The sequence below is a fragment of the Spea bombifrons genome, chromosome 2 (genome assembly GCF_027358695.1).
Source record: "Spea bombifrons isolate aSpeBom1 chromosome 2, aSpeBom1.2.pri, whole genome shotgun sequence".
Taxonomy (NCBI): domain Eukaryota; kingdom Metazoa; phylum Chordata; class Amphibia; order Anura; family Pelobatidae; genus Spea; species Spea bombifrons.
This window is the reverse complement of record NC_071088.1, coordinates 99,509,824-99,527,358: the sequence shown is the minus strand read 5'-3', so window position 1 is coordinate 99,527,358 and position 17,535 is coordinate 99,509,824. Positions and strand designations below refer to the sequence as shown.

Sequence of the window (17,535 nt, the reverse complement as noted above, 5' to 3'; positions counted from 1 at the left end):
GTGTGGTTGTTTCAAGGAGCACAATATGAAGAGACTTATGGCACACTGTAATTTGAGGTGACAAGAGCAAAACAGAGCTTTATGGTCACAACCATAAGGGCTATGTTTGGAGAGGGGTCAACAAGGCCTATACCAAAAAGAATACCATCCACACTGTGAGGCAGGGTGGGGGCTCACTGATGTTTTCGACTCTAAAGGCACAAGGAATCTTGTGAAAATTGATGGCAAGATGAATGCAGCATGTTATCAGAAAATAGTGGCAGACAATTTGCATTCTACCGCACAAAATCTGCACATGGGACGCTCTTGGACATTCCAGCATGACAATGACCGCAAGTGCAAGGCCAAGTTGACCCTCCAGTGGTTACAGCAGAAAAAAAAGTGAAGGTTCTGGAGTGGTCATCACAATCTCCTGACCTTAATATCATCGAGCCCAGGGCCGGCCCTACAATGGAGCCGACTGGGGCAATTGCCCCAGGTGGCACTTTTGAAGGGGCGGCACTTTGCCGCCCCAAGCGTTTTTTTTTTAAGCGGAGGAGAGAGAGGGGTGCCGAGTGGTTTTCGCTTACCCGCTCGGCGCCCCTCTCTCTCTCTCCTCTGCGGCGAGTCTTCGTGCTCTGTCACGGTGCCGGCTTGTAATGCTGAGCGCCGGAAGTGACGTCAATTCACGGCGCTCAGCATTACAAGCCGGCACCGTGGCAGAGCAGGGAGACTCGCCGCAGGACTGTTTAAAGGTAAGTACCGGGGGGGGGTAGGGTAGATAATGGCGTCGGCAAAGTTTAAAATGACGCCCCCCCCCGGCATCGGCGGGGAGGGCGGCATTTTAAACTTCGCCCCAGGCGGCATTAAGTCTTGGGCCGGCCCTGATCGAGCCACTCTGTGGATATCGCCGATGTCCGGTTCATGCAAGAAGACCAAAGACTTTGCATGACTTGGAGGCATTTTACCATGATGAGTGGGCAGCTATACCACCTGCAAGAATTTGGGTGTTCATAGACAACTATTACAAAAAAATGCACCTGGTCATTGATGCTAAAGGGGGCAATACACAGTATTTAGAACTTAGGGTATGCAAACTTTTGAACAGGGGTCATTTCATTTTTTTCTTTGTTGCCATGTTTTGAGTTTTGCCTGCTCACTGCCTGTTTTTTTTTTTAAATGGTACGTATGTTACCAATTTTCCAGTATGCAATCTTTTGATCACAACTGTATACTATACATATTAATTAGTATGGAGATATAGTATTAAGCGGCACAGAATGAAATTACTTAAGGATATACTTAAAATATTATTATCCGACATCTTTTTATGCATCTTCTATTCAGTTGTGCATTTTTACTTTTATTTTGTATTAGATGTATGAAATATATGTCTCTTGTTCCATGATAAAGTATGCTTTCTAATGCAACGAATAACAGAATAGGGTGAAAAAGTTAAAAAGTAAAAATAAAGACTGCAAATGTGGATGCTAAAACTACACATTTGGAAAAATGAAATTATAATACATCTCAAATCTTAGATCAGTAAATCTAAAATCAATTTAACTCCTGCCTCATTTTATTTCTTTCTATAGTGAATTGTTTTACCATTGTATTATGTAATGGCATCCACATGACTATTTCTGTATAAAATATTGCTATAGCTTTTTTTTATACAAAAAATCTCTAACATATCTTACATCTATAGTACAGTCTTTTAGCAAATCTGTTTCACTTACTTGAATACATTGAAACTAATAAAATGTACCTTCTTTCTATTAGAGGCAATGTATTTAGTAAAATTATATCACCCCGAGGTTATGAATAGGATGTAATATAAATGAGAGGTTTTGGTTATATGAATTGGCCAAAGCATAATTAAGCTTAATTATGCTTTGGCCAATTCATATAACCAAAACATCTCATTTATACTATGTTTATATATTTGTTGCCAACTTTATTAGGGTAAGAAGCGCAGACAGTTTTTGTTTTTTGTATACATTGTACAGCCAATACACTGTTTCTTGCAGCATGCTTACACCTGTTTGGTAGGCCTCGTATTATACATTTGTATTTTTTGAGCCTGTGACTAGCTTAGCGCACCGACATTTCTTCTTTTCCCCTTTTCTATGAATAGGATGTAGCCTAGTTTATGATAAAAGTGAGTGTCCATACCAGGACCACATCAGTAACAAGGCCTATAGAACTACATGGTGCATATAGGGCATTTACTGGAATAGTTCCTTATGGCAAGCTGTTGTTTGGGCCACCTTTTGAACTCTGAGCTAGAGAGTTATTAGCTACCCCAACTCCCTATGACACTCCATCTTCTGTTACCATTCTACCTCATTTCTTTCCCACCCAGAGCTATTCATAACCCTGCATGTTCTCACCAAACCTGATATAAATAGCCCAATCACACAGCTAACCCTGTCTCACATCAGTAGCTGGGAAATTAATGAAAACCATGCAAAAGGAAAGGATTGTAAAATATCTGGTTGTAAATGATTTGTAAGATCAGAAACAGTATGGGTTTAATGCAGGGAAATCTTGTCATACTAATGTTATTTATTTTTTTGAGTAAGAATATACTGTATTTACTCGATTATAAGACAACCCTGATTATAAGACGACCTCCCAAAATCTGAATATTAATTTAGGAAAAAAAAGATAAAGCCTGAATATAAGATGACCCTATAGGAAAAAAGTTTTACTAGTAAATGTTAATTCATGTAAACTATGTAAACTATTTTTTTAAAAATAAAATCTATGATTGAGAAAAAAAAATTTTTTTATTTCCTTTTATTTTCCAACCTGCTCCACCAGTTATGCAAATCTGCCCAAGGCTTGCCACTCTGCCCCAGAAATGCCTTATACCCCGTATATGCCACTGTGCCACATGATATGCCTTTTAACCCTCTAAATGCCACTGTGCCCCATGATGTGCCTTTTAACCCTATATATGCCACTGTGCCCCATGAAATGCCTTATACCCCTATGTGCCACTCTGCCTCCAGAAATGCCTTATACCCCTATATGCCACAAGAATACATGGGTTGATAACCCAAATAAAATATTGATGCTCAAACAAAGAAACCCTTCGTTTAAAAAAGAATATGTAAAGGAAGTGTTTTTAAGTACACTGTTCTTTTATATTTGGGGAAATATAGGTTTTTATACCTAGTTCTCCTTATTCTAAAAAATAAAAGAATCCTGAAGGAAAAGAGCTGTGTGGATCCTTTGCTGCCTGGCTAAGGAGTCATTTTGTGTACACCCCAAGTGGGCACAATGAATTGTTTATATAGAGCCTGTTCATGGCTCTATTTCATGTGAGTTCATTCTATACCCCATTAATATCAAAACTGCATTTGCGGGTAACACTATGATCTCTCTGTGTCTCTCTGAGAGGACTAAACCACATTGTATGCAAGTATATATATATATATATATATATATATATATATATATATATATATATATATATATACACACACTATGGTTGTGTTTTGCAGACTGTTTAGAAAATGATTTTGTAAAATTTTAGCTCAGATATTTTATTAGGAGATTTGCAAGATTTCTGTGTTTTAAAGAACATTTTATTTAAGTAAACCTGAAAATGGTTAATTTCATACTTATTAAAATATTATATGGACTATACTGGCACTATTCCAGATAGTCCCAAGTTCCAACCCATTGCATGATGTCCTGGGCTACAGGGATATTAAGAACTGTGTTTTCATATGCTTAACATAACATATGAGGCTGGTATTTAGTTATTACCAGGTCAGCAACTGGATGGATACTTGGAAAAACATAATATTCAGGGATATAATCTTTAATTATGGGGAAACATCTTATTGATCCAAGGAGAAATCTGACTGCCATTTTGGGGTCAAGAAGGAATTTTTTTCCCTGGTTAGTGCAAAATTGGAAAGAGCAAAACCAGGGTTTTTTTGCCTTCTTTTGGATCAAATTAACAAATTAACAGATATAGGAAAGGCTGAACTTGATGGACGCATGTCTTTTTTCAGCCTATGTAACTATGTAACTAACTATGTAACTAGATTTTATTCCCAGTCCAGCCCTGTGTATATGTGAGTCAACTAGGATAATTTTATTAGATCTGTAAGGTAAATAATATATCCTTTAAACACTACTTCAACCTTCCAGTGCTTTATAAATGCTGTTTCACACACTGTTACAATAGCAAGCACTTTCACAGCCTCAGCCCTTGGTATGTGTCATAAATATAGAAAACAATAAAGAGATGAGCATTGTAGAAACTGAGCAGGAATTTACAACAACTTGTTATAGTGTTAACAATATAACACTTCAGAGTGGTTTTCTGATTTAACGGGTCTTGAATCTTTTATTTAAGGCTATGTAAGGATCTGACAGTTTTATTTTATAAGAGAAAGATGACAGCCAATTTTACAACCACGTCTACACTGAGAAAATGCAATTTTGGCTCCGTTGTAGGATACTTAATTTCGCTAAAATTAAACATGTCTCAACTGGAAATTATTGGAGAGAATTATTTCAGAGGAGAAGACTGAGCAATACATTGCATTAAAAAGTTTTTAAACATGAAACAAAGAGGAACATCTTATAGTTTTACAATAATTCCTGTTCTGATTTTTTTTAGGGTTTTTTTGTACAGAAATATTGTCAATGAATGCAAATACACCCACTTGGCTTCTCACACCTGAATTTTTAAACTCAGCTGTGCCAAACTGAGTCTTTTCTACTTAACACAGTTTTTAACCTTTATCTTCTGTTCAATGATGATTATAATTGGATCTGCTGACCTTTATTTATAAATTGTATTTTAATTGAGAAAATACTGCAAATTCATACATGAATATATAGATCCATTGAAACCCTTATATCACACATTAAGACTCCAGAATCCCAACAACCAAAACAGTTTTTACAAGCATGATTTATATCTTCCTCATTTAGTCTACCCACGCAGACAATGTTTTTTTTTCATGTATTCTTTTCTTTTAAAATTATGCACAATTTTTAATAAAATAATGTTAAGTAATAATTATACATAGATCGTACAAAAATCTAAAATATATTGAAGTACTTTTATTTACTGGTTTCAAAGTATATATTTTTTCAATGTGACATGCAGGCGCTCACATTTTCTTAAACCTGTCCACAAAAGTAGACGTTTTTAAAAGGCAAACAGACTACCCTATTTTTCAAGGGTCACTTTTATAAAGCGATTTCCCCAGAGAGGTCTTCAAATATATAGGATTTTTCATACACAATGCAGTTTGCTTACAATGTCTTATACAGAATAGATGCTACTAATGAATGAAAAAAAACAACTTTTATATTCAACAACATTCCCCTATTACATAAACACTCCATATACAAAACAGTTTTTTCTAATGTTTTTGTCTTTTTGAAGGGACATCTAATCAAGGTCCTCCTTTTCACTCTTTTTAAACATTTTTTAATGTATTATATTCATTTTCTACTACGTTTTACTGCTCAGATTTATTTGAAACATAAGAGATCCATGGTATCTCTGTAGGCCTCAGGTCAAAAAAAAAAGGTGTATTGTTTTATGGATGTTTTTTATGAAGTCACATATAACCTGTGTGTCCAAAGACGAATTTACACTGTGTATATTATCAACATTTGTTATTGACTAATTTCAGTAATTTAGTCAGCTAATTATAATAATTTTATTATTTCTTCTATTCTGTGCAGATTTTTTTAGAGAACTTCTGAAAAATGCAGAGAAGTCACTAAATAACATTTTTGTGAGGACGTATGGAATGCTGTACATGCATAACTCCGAAGTTTTCCAGGATTTATTTATTGAGTTAAGACGTTACTACACAGGAGGCAACATCAATCTGGAAGAAATACTAAATGATTTTTGGACCCGTCTGCTAGAGCGCATGTTTCAGTTTATTAATCCACGCCACCATTTCTCTGAAGACTACCTTGAATGTGTAGGCAAATACCTTGATCAGCTGAAGCTATTTGGAGATTTACCTAGAAAACTTAAAACTCAAGTGATAAAAGCTCTCATTGCGGCACGAACGTTTGTTCAAGGTCTGTCAGTGGGTCGAGATGTAGTAAACAAAGTATCCAAGGTAATCAAAATTTCCTGCTTTTTCCCATTCGTTTAATAATTCAAAATGTTTGGATACACATATTTTAGCTTTGTTTTTATGTAATAATATAATGATGCAATATACATCATTGTTGAGAAATATTCGCTGAATGTTCATCTTTTATTTCCCCAGGTACAGTTTTATTATTTTATCTTTCGATAACTTAAAAATTGTTGAATGATAACTTCTACTTTATTCCAAGGTAATTTGAGAGCAGTTTTGTGTTAAGACGTAATATGTATGTGCATTTTATATATTTATTATTAATAATAATATTATTAATTATTTTATATAGCACCAGCATATTCTGTAGCGCTGTACAGTTACATCAATGTCAGGACCCCTAGGTTATTGTGACCCTTGTGAGAAAGGGTTCTGGGTTTGTTTTACTTTGATGCTGTTATGTATCAGAGAAATAAATTAGAACTCTTTGGGCTGAACTTCCTTCTTGGTGGTTCAGCTCTGCTTCCAAATTAACCGTTTGAGTGTAAATTATTTTACACATTTTAATTAAAACTATAATTCAGATAATACTCATTAAATGCATACGTGAGATGAATTAATTGGTTTACAATTCTTTTTTTTTGCTCTGCTCAATTGTAATCATATTAAAAGTTACATTATATATGTATTCAGTGTAATATTTTAAAAATATTATCTCTTGTCAAAAAAGTATAACTATTTTTCAATTACATTTTGAAGTAAAACAATGATTTCAATTGCAAAAGGTGCACAGCCAATGTCCCCATGTAACCTCTATTTACTGGGCTTGTTGACGACAAAAACATTATAATATGCAATATCAAACAATATTGTTCTTTTAAATATAGATCTAGGGTGCGAGTGGAAATATCGTTTCTTTTAGAATGTTTTTTTTTGTTATGAGGAGTACAGATTGTACGCCCTCTTATTTGGTTGGGATTGTTTAAAGAAAAAGTAGGGGAGAGTCTAGCAGTATGAGATCAGTAATTCCAGAGAATACGAACTGCATGTGTAAAATATTGATGACGGAAGTGGGAAGAAGAGGATGGTTGAAAAAGCATTTTGAGATAAAAGCAGAGATGTAGAGGGATAAGTGTTGTTAATGGTTCTGTAAGAGGGGTTTAAACTGGAATTTATAGAAAGCAAGTGGAGGAACTGAAACATTGAGGCAAGAATTACTAAAATTTGTATAACAAAATTAGAGATGTTCAATATGGATTGGTCCAGACACAATATCTCAAGGGAATTTTTAATTAATTTAGTAGTGTCTTGTGTAAAGAAATGAGAACTTTAAGTATTATTTTGCTGGCACAATTTGGTGAGTGACAGAACACGAAGTCTGATACCAAGGCAGTGAACTTGAGTCTTTGGTAGATCATGCATTCAATACAGATTGAATTAGAGTTATAGGAGATGGGGTAAAAAGTAGAAGCTCAGTCTTGAAGAGGTTAAGCTTAAGGTAGTCGGAGACCATTCAAGATGCACAGTGAGTTTGCGAGGTGAGTTAGAAGAGAGGGTGAGAGTTCAGCAGAGGAACGGTAGATGCGTGTGGTAAGTGTAGAGGTGGTACATTAACCCAAGAGAAGAGATCAGCTTCCAAGAGAGGAGGTGTAGGTAAAGAGTAGTGGCCCAAGAGAGCAGAGTGAGAGTAGAGAGCAGATGAGCTGAACTAGCGTCAAAGATGGCAGAACATTAGCCATATCATAGATGTAAATGTTTTGCAAGATCAGAAACAGTATGGGTTTACTGAAGGGATATTTTGTCTATCTTTTTTTCTTTGACTGCATAACTAAAAAATAGACCAGGGAGGAGTTATTTGGCTTTATTAGCTTGGTTATTACAATAAAAGGTTTTGTATTCATCTTGTCCTGGTCCCGAACAAGGTTGTAGTTAATGGTATATTTTCAGACCAAGGTCTTATTACTAGTGGAGTACCTCAAGGATATGTATTGTGACCCATACTTTTTAATACTTTTATTAATGATCTTAATGGTAAGGTATGTATTTTTGCAGATCATACAAGGTCTGCAACAGGGTAGATATTCCTGGTGAAACAAACGTCATGGCAAGTGATTCAGCAAAGTCTGAGGAACATATATATATATATATATATATATATATATATATATATATATAGCTTGGAACACTGGTGTAACTACAGGAGTTGCAAGGGTTGCAACTGCCACAGGGACCGTCACTCTCTAGGGGGCCTGTGAGAGACTACCCCTGCAACCACTTGTTCCTGTCTACTTGTGCCAGTTAAAAATTGCTCAGAAAGTGCCCTTGTGACTCGGTCCAGGACGGAAGAGCCCTTCTAAGCAATTTTGAACCAACACCGGGAGACAGGAATGCAGTGGGGCAGGTATGTTAAGTCACGTGACCCTGTGGGCAAACCGAGGCTCCTTGCAAGGATTTGCGATCAGCGGAACCAAAGTGTCAGGATTCTACTCTGTCAGCCCGGACTCTGTACTTGTTCACCATCACATCTGTTTCAGCTTCTAGAGGTCACCTTTTAGAACAATCGTTAGTATATATACTTATGAACTGCATATGCTTACCTGGGTGCAGCCCTCCCCCTTAAATACCTGCTTGCCCCTGCTAGCAGCGTTCTGATTTTGATTGACCCATTGTGCTTTTGACTTTGTTCCTTGGTTCCTGATTTGGCTCTTTTACTTCCCGTGTTGACCTGACTTGTTCTGACTTTGCACCTGGATTCTGATTCTGCATTGATATTGTCTTTTTGGTTCTGACTTGGCTTGCCTGACTACGTTCAGGGCTCCCGGCCGTGTGTCCAGGGTCCTGCCGTGTGTGCATTTTAGCATTTAGTTTTCTTCTTCTTTAATCTAGATTTAAGACACTATATTGAATTAGACCCATTTTGTCTGCATTTAATCTCAATTTACTGGCCAGCACAGTCACACAAAGTTTAGCCCTAGTTACAAATACATAATATAGAATTTTATCATCCATGTTTGGGTTTATTGTTGAGGCAGTGAATGTTAAACAGAAATAATTCTTTAATCAAATAAGCTTTTGACTCATAATATTTTTTGTCATGTAACACAAAAAAGCCACTTATAGGGGCCATGGAAGCTGAAAGTGACCAGTGCTTATTTTCTATAAGGTAATATTATTATATTATTTTATATTTATGATTTATAATAATGTATTATAGTCTGCAGAAGTTCTTATATTTGTCATATCCCTCTCTAATTATTGAGTGAAGTATCCTAGCCAGCAAAAGTTCTTATATTAGTCTTAGAAATAACTATTTCTTTTTTACTAATTTGTTGTAACATGACCTGAGCAAAATGTTAATTTCAGTACAAACATTTTTTTATTATAGTATCACATTTACCAATTTACAGCTATAATTGATCTATGGTACTGGTGTAGCACTTCAGTGGTTTAAACAATGTTTCATTTGCTATGAATAATCATTAGATGTGATTTCTATATTCTAAAGTAAATGTTATGGATCATTAAAAGGTATATTCCTTAATTTATAGGGAACATGGAAGAATTCCAGACATGAGTCTCACTTAGTTTCACAGCTTTCTCTGTGTTTGTAGCTGTGCAGGAAGTGTTACATAAACTATATATATATATATATATATATATATATATATATATATATATATATATATATATATATATATATTGTGGCAAGGTAATGCAGTCTGTGTATATCAGTAGCAGGTTGGAACGCTCAGTATTCCCAGCATGAGGGGGTTAACTCCTGGGAGGTCAGCAGGTGGAACCAATGAACCTGCACTCAGGTGTTTAAAGGGCGGCCGTTAGAGGCATTAGTTGTCTGAGAACAGGGAGAGAGGCAGTCAAGCCGGAGGCCTTGTATAGTTAGTCTCCAAGATGGAGTAGGCTTTGTTTTTGTTTTGGTTTGTTTATGTACCCTGTGAAGTGCAACACTGTGGACCTTACAGCAAGCTGCAATAAATTACATTTTGCTTTTTATTCCGCCGGTGTTTGGAGTTTCTTGTTTGTAACTGGGCCATCCTGCCATAATATATATACATATATATGTGACTGAAGAAAATCCAGCATTACAGCAATTAAAATATACTGCAGCACCCACCCTTCCCTCAGTAGAAACTGAACAGGGAAAATCTGGAGAAGTTAAAATCCATCTACATACCAAGTCCAAAGATACCACAAGATTTTGTTTAGCCTAAATACACTTTATTGCATACTAATTTTTGGCAGTAAGGCTTATATATACAGAAAGGCAACCGCCTAATATGTTCCACGCCCAAAGGACCCTTAATCATTCAAGTTATTGGAAATAAAAAGAAATCTGATTGTGTTTTTTAATAAAAAACCCAAATCAGATACATGAAATATTGCATCTAAGATTTTACTCTTTAACCCCTTCAATCCCAGGGGTTTTTGGTACCTCAAAGCCCGGAGCAATTTTGCCATTTTTGCGGGATGTCGGTTTAGCGATTATTCTCCTTTCCTGTGAATAGTGTACCCATGTAAACTATATAATGTTTTCTCAAGGAGAGATAGAGCTTTCTTTTGATACCATAGTTGGATGATTAGCTGAAAATTTAGAATGAGAAATTTAGTAAAAACTAGCGAAGATTAGAAAAAAAAAACTAACTTTCTTTACATTTTCCCTCTGAATCCTCGCAAAATTAGGTAAAGTGATGGAAAATCCCCTCCAAGTTTATCAATTTAGGTGTCCTGATTTCAGAAATACCTGATTTATATAGATTTTCCAGACTTACCCAGCACCAGGGAGCATACTATAAGGTGTACAATTTTGTATAATTTTTATGCCTATGGCTTAACTGTTTTGTATTTTTTATATATATTTTTTTACACAGAAATGGTTAGAGGTCCTCCTAGGGACCTCCTGAACATGCCAGTGATGTCACAATGACATCACAGCTCACATTATAATTTTTTTAGTATTATTTATATTATTATTTTAAAAAAAAAATTATATTATTTTTTAAATGAATTAACTTTTGTTTTTTTCAGCTTTTCTGTTTCAGGACGGGAGGGGGAGTGAGAGACATGGTTTCTCACTCCCCTCCCCGCGACCCCCCTGCACCGATCACACTGTGATATCTATGCAGGTCCTCACAGACCTGCATAGAGATCGCAGCGTCTCTGTTCCTCATCGGAGGGCAGGATATCCCCGCAGATATCAGCAGTAACGCAACCTGGAAGGGAATGCCCGATCGCGCGTTTGAAACTGCGCAATTGCGCAGTTAGTAATGTAACAGCTTAACAGCTTTCATGCCGGAAGTTGGTACAGGAGATCGGACAGCAGAAAGCCGGTAATGCCGGCTTCTGCTGTCAGTGGGGAGTCCAGGCTGTCAAATGACAGCCTGATCTCCCGTGCAGCGGCAGGGATGTGTCCATAGGAGTTTCTTAATAGGCGTTTTTTGGACGTCCCGGTACGTCTATAGGGGAATGAAGGGGTTAAGGGCCCAGAGGTTTTATTTACGTTCAGGTGAGTTATGAACACAGGTAGATAAAGGCCGTGTTTATGAAGTTATATGTCTGTTTTCTCACTGTTTTTCTACTAAACATTGCATGCTAACATTTATAAAGCTACTGGCAAGGGCATGTGAGTCAGGCTATCTGCGACGGACCGACCAGGGACCTCAGGTTGTCCCTCTCCTCCAAGAGCGACTTCTCCCTTCAGGACTAATTCCCCGCAATCCGTAGGCAATATCCCCAAGCAAAGTAAAGGGATATCGCTATCCGGTACCCAAATAACCAGGCAAGACTAGTCTTTAGGTACAACAAAAGGAATAACTGTTTATTATGGGACAGGTGTCACCTTTTATAGGAAGGGACACCACAAGGGGGGGGAGGAGTAATACAACAGGACACCGGCACCACTAATCTAGGAGATAAAGAGTACACATTATCTTTATTAGATTATCTCTCAGACCTTAGTGTGCCGTGAGCAAACTTTTACAAAATAAGGCAATAAATTTTTTTTTAATAACACATTAAAGAGTTTCATGTCACTGGATAACATTAACTGAGGGGACTTTGGGAGTCAAGGCAACAATAGCAGAGGGGTATGGTGACTCTAGGAACCGTCACACTATCTTTGCCTGAAACTTGCTAAATATATTATAAATTAATTTCTGCTAACTCACATGCACATTGTTTAGTGACTGTGGCCTTCCAAACACAGCAATATAAGTATATCATAAAGCTATAGTGTTCTGTATGCTATTATTAGACTTGGGCACCAGGGAGGTCTTCGTGTTCGTCTTCGTGCCTGTCTTTGGCAAAAAATCTTCGTATTCCACGAATATTCGCCCGTTCCTGTCTTCTCTTCAGGCAAACATTCGTGGACATTCTTCATGTTTGTTTTTTCCGGTTTTGTATAAGAGGTTAATACGGGGTTAACGCGTACCATAGCAGCTCTGGCACCAGGAGTTTAATTGTCCGTATGAGCAACTCAATGGTTGATGGCAGGTGAGCACCCTGCTTGCGACCAATAGAGTCGCTCGTACAGACTTTTAAAATCCTAATGCAGCAACTTGTTTGGCAGAGACAACTGATCTCCCTGCTCTATTAGTTTAATGTCCGTACAAGCGACTTTATTGGTCGTTCCTACGGACTTTTAACTGTTGCAGCAGGGAGACCAGTGGTCAGGTTGCACCTTAAGGAGTTAAGGGGCCGTGCGAGTGAGCCTTAAAACCTACGGATTTCCACTCCTGTTATCTAACGCAGCATTGGTCACCTGCAGGGTCTTCCTCTGGCATCAATCAATTGGTTGATGCCAGAAGAGGTTCCTGCAGGCGACCAATAGGCTCACTCCCACTGCCCTGACGGCGAACCTACGGAATTCCGCTTCCGTCAACTTCTGCGATGCCGCGAAGATAAGGTAGGCTAGATGGGGAAGGTACCAGGGAGGTTAGTAGACAAAGACGATCACGAAGATTCTTCGTGTTGTGTGTCTTCGTCTACGTTTTACCGCCGCTATCGTCTCTTCTTCATGTCTTCGGAACGAACACGAAAACGTACTCTTCGTGTTCGTTTTCCTGTTCGCCCGAAGACGAATGCACAAGATTAGTTATTATAGGATATTATACAAACATTTCATTTTCTCATTATTATTACAGATATTGATCTAAAAATGATAATACATTTTGTGTAGTTTTTTTTTTTAAATTTATTTCTAAAATACCTATACAGATATGTCAAGACAATATCAACTGTAAAATGTTTGAGATAATCAGGCAAGCCTCCTAACACACAATCTGCATGGGAAAAAGGTTATTTGTGAAATGCATAATCATGCTTTTTAAAATGAGAACAAATCTCAGCATGTGCTCTGACATAACATAACATTTGATATAAAAGGAAAAATATAAAGAATTGCAAAGCTTTATCTGAAAAAACAAAAACAACATCATTCTAATGCAAATAATGCACCACAAAGATTTGTTTAACACATAATATCTTTATATTTCTGCCAACTTTCTGTCATCTACCTGAACGACCCGTTTGTGATGTGCCATCAAAATCTGCCCATTTTAAGTGGTGGCTTTGTGTTTTTGTAATATGTCAACACTAAAAGGGCACTCCAGCCATCATATGCACTTTAATCAAGTGCGTTTTTCTGCGTTTGATGTACCCACAAAAATTATACATTATTTTTTCAGTAACATGCAGGGAATAATATTTACATGAGTGCTTCTACACAGTAGGTGCCACTGACAAGCTATGACCAAATTTATGTTTAATTACAGATATACCCCATACCTAGACTGTCACAACCATGCCTTACATAGTACCCTATAGGGTAGTATTTTTGAATACTCTTGGCTTAAGGGGTTTGGGTAGGGCAGAGCCTAGGGTCACTAACATCTGGGTGTGGCAATGTTTGTAACCCCTTCCCTTAACAAACATAACCCCTCTTACCACACCTATTTTATATGGCAATCACTGAACCTCTTTCAGATTTTGACACTGAGGGTTGTACAACATAACTCCCATCAATATATACTGGTACAGTATATAACTCCCATCAATATAAATACTGAGCCTGACAGTGGTATACCACAAGTTCTATTGCCAAAAGAGTATAACTCCTATGATCATATAGTGATCCAGACAATGATCACATACTTGACGTATGTGAGCTGTAAAAAAGCAACAGTAAGGGTGAAGCGCTTGCTTTTTCTGAAAGCTAATTCAGCTGTTTGAAAACATATAGGTTAAGTGAGGATCCGACAAGAGAATCTTCTGTGGCTAACCAATAGGGACAGATTAAGCTACATTAAAGTGTATTACACTGTGTGTTATGCACAAAGGGTGGAACACATTTTATACTTCATAATGGAAGACAATTGCCTTCAGGTATTATTTTGATTTTGGAAATCATGTCAATTACCAGAGTGTGTGGGTGGCACTGCTTGTTAAATTAAGCTTTCTTATCATTCAAGGTCAAGTGCCAACTTATTTTATCGTTTAAGCAATACCTAGTAAACCTATTGATTTCAGCAGTATGGTAAAATGCATGACAGCTCATCTCAAATATTATATGCAACTAAACTTTTCTTTAACCCCCAAAGTACAGTGTGACAGCTTTATGGAGATGTAGACATCAAGTCTACTGCCGTATGTGTCTATCATGCTATAATGATAAGAGATACACTGTACCACCCTCAGTGTCTTAACCACTATATAATGTTGTGGTTGTGGTGATGGAAGTCGTGGTATACCACTGTCAGGCTCCACATATATTGATGGGAGTTACACTGTACCACCATCTGGCTTAGTATATATTGATGGAAGTTATGCTGTACCACCCTTAGTGTGAAAATGTGAATAAATCACTGGGTTTGGGGTTTCGCTCAGTAACTTCTTTAAAGTCTCACCGGATGTCACTGACACATTTGGTGTAATCAGCATTATTTATAAAATACTCAGAACTACATATAGTTCAACAGAATATGTGAAGGGGCTGGACCTTTGGATGACACACATACCTGGGGTTAAAGGGGATGTCATCTGTGTAGCCAGTGAGGCAGCCAAAACATTACTAATGCCATCTTACAAGGAATTGTGTTATGAAATGGTACATGACATATATCTGTCCCCAATGATCATCAATTTAATATATAGGTTGAAACACAATAATTAGCTAAAATATAAACAACTGTGTAGGAGGAATAAAACTGGGTTAGGAATAGCCAAACTCAGCTGAGCTATACCTCACAGACCTCACTCCAGACCTCACTCCAGACACACCCTCCCCCAACAACAAGTGGAATGTACACTATTATTTAATCTGCAGTTGTTTATATCTCTTACATGTTCATCTATTGAGATAGCCCCGTGATAGGGCAAAACACTTCTAGCGTGCTGATGTCATCACATCCACCAGAAGTGAATTCCTGCAGATTTTTTAACCTTCACCTCGTCTTTGCTTGTTTCTTCTTGATTTATGGTTTGGAAATTGGAAGCCCTGAGTGCATTATACTGGGTGGGTTATATATAACGCTTTCATGTTGTATCTTTTTGTTTTACTCATTTTATGTTCAATATAATTTAGGACATCTCGTATTTGGAATATAAGTATCATTTTCATTTTTTTGGCCACTATTGGTAGTTATTATATTGAAAGTCTTTGCACTACACTTTTTGAGTATTTATAGTACTACAAAATGTCAAGTTCTCTACCCTTGTTGTAATAGGCATATGATCTATGCACTACGGATAGAGATGTATGCCAGTGGTGTCACAATGACATCACCGAGCTCACTGTATTGTTTATTTATTTTACTTGTTTTTCATTTTTAGTTATATTTCATTAAATATTGTTTTTTTACTTTTTGATGTTTCTTTTTGTGGGAAGAGGACAAATATTGTTTCTTAATCTATTCCCTCTGAGCTCTCATAACCTTATGAGTATGCGCTGACATGGGTGCAAAATGTGCTAAGCTTTATTCAACCTGCATTTCCTTTTCCCATTGTTACTGTGAGAAATTTTTCACTTTATCAAATATTTGAAGCAAGTGAGTGCAGAGATTTCCACTTTTTTATTGACTTCAGTTGGTGCTACCTTGGAGACAATCCTTTCAACTAAAAACACCCTGCTGGATCAATACAGAATACATTTGCTGGTGCCCCCTTACAGACTGGAAACCAGATTTTCATGTTTGCTTATGATAGTTGTTTGCTTATTATCTTAGCTCACACCTAATCTAGAGTATTGTGTATAGTTCTGAAGACCTCATCTCTTGAAGGAAATTGACCTGTTGCAGAAAATTTAGAGCAGAGCTACTAAAATGATGAATGGTTTGCAGGATAAAAATAATCACAGAAGATTAAATGATCTCAATGTGTATAGCTTGGAGGAAAGAAGGGGAGAGGAGATGTGATAGAAAAAGTTTTAATTAATTATTAGTCAAAATGAACTGTAAAGATGGTTGGAGGAATATAGTGTGTTTTAAACAAATTTACATTTCCTCAGCTGACCTCCGACCTGTCCCAAAAATTGCATCCTTGATGACATACCACTAATTGAATTCTCAATTTCTCCAAGACCGGGCTTTTAGTTATTTCCTGGTCTCCTCTGTCTCCGCCTCATGGTATATCCATCACTGTCAAAAAACCCCAATTTCGCTCTGTGATTTATGTTAGTTGCACTATTGTAACATATTGAATTTTACATGTGCAATATGTAGGAAAACATTATTTTGGCCACGTCTAACTTCTGTTTTCGTCCTATTCAGTTTAACATATTTTATTTACAGCTCTTTAAGAATAGAAAGTTTCCAGTTATTCTCTAGAAATATTTCCAAATTCATATTTATTAAATCTACTCAGCAAAAATACACAATTCGCACTTCAGGCTAATTAATAACAAAAAGTACTAAAACTTGTTGTGCTCTACTTCATTGGAAACAAATTGTCCCTAAAATACTTAAAAGGTACTTGTTATTACATTTTTGAAGAATATAATTAATTATCTAAGGCCTTCATGCAGATTCCAATGAATTTGTTTGAAAAAAAAAAATAGTACTTAGCATAAGTGCCATTTAATGTTGTACACAATACTTGTCAACTCTATGCCAAGAAACTGCAGATAATTAAAAATCTGCATAAAATATAAGTAGCTTTCTCTGTGTGTTTATAATAAACTAATTTAATGGCCCTTAACTTAGTTCTTCAAGAAATTACAATACTTAAGGTTTCCAACATTCTTTACTATCATTAAGGTTTTTTTTTTCCTATCAACAAAGGAAATTCACTCTCTTGATGCTTCTAATAGGTCCAGGTATGCTAATGAAAGAGTATTTAAAATAACTTGAACATGTGCACAGTTATGTAACATTAAATACAGAGATAATCAAGCTTTCTTGTTTAGATATGCAAGACTGATTTGCAATAAACATTTGGGAATGGGCCAAAAAACGATTCAGACAAA

At 36.6% G+C, this 17,535-nt stretch overlaps 1 protein-coding gene across 1 annotated transcript in view; it reads left to right on the top strand.

The window, feature by feature from the left end:
- GPC6 (glypican 6) overlaps positions 1 to 17,535 on the top strand; it is a 245,333-nt gene that overhangs the window by 88,635 nt on the left and 139,163 nt on the right. The window contains exon 3 of the mRNA XM_053455371.1: positions 5,707 to 6,098. Coding sequence (XP_053311346.1) covers positions 5,707 to 6,098 — 392 coding nt within the window. The remainder of the gene's footprint in view (positions 1 to 5,706; positions 6,099 to 17,535) is intronic.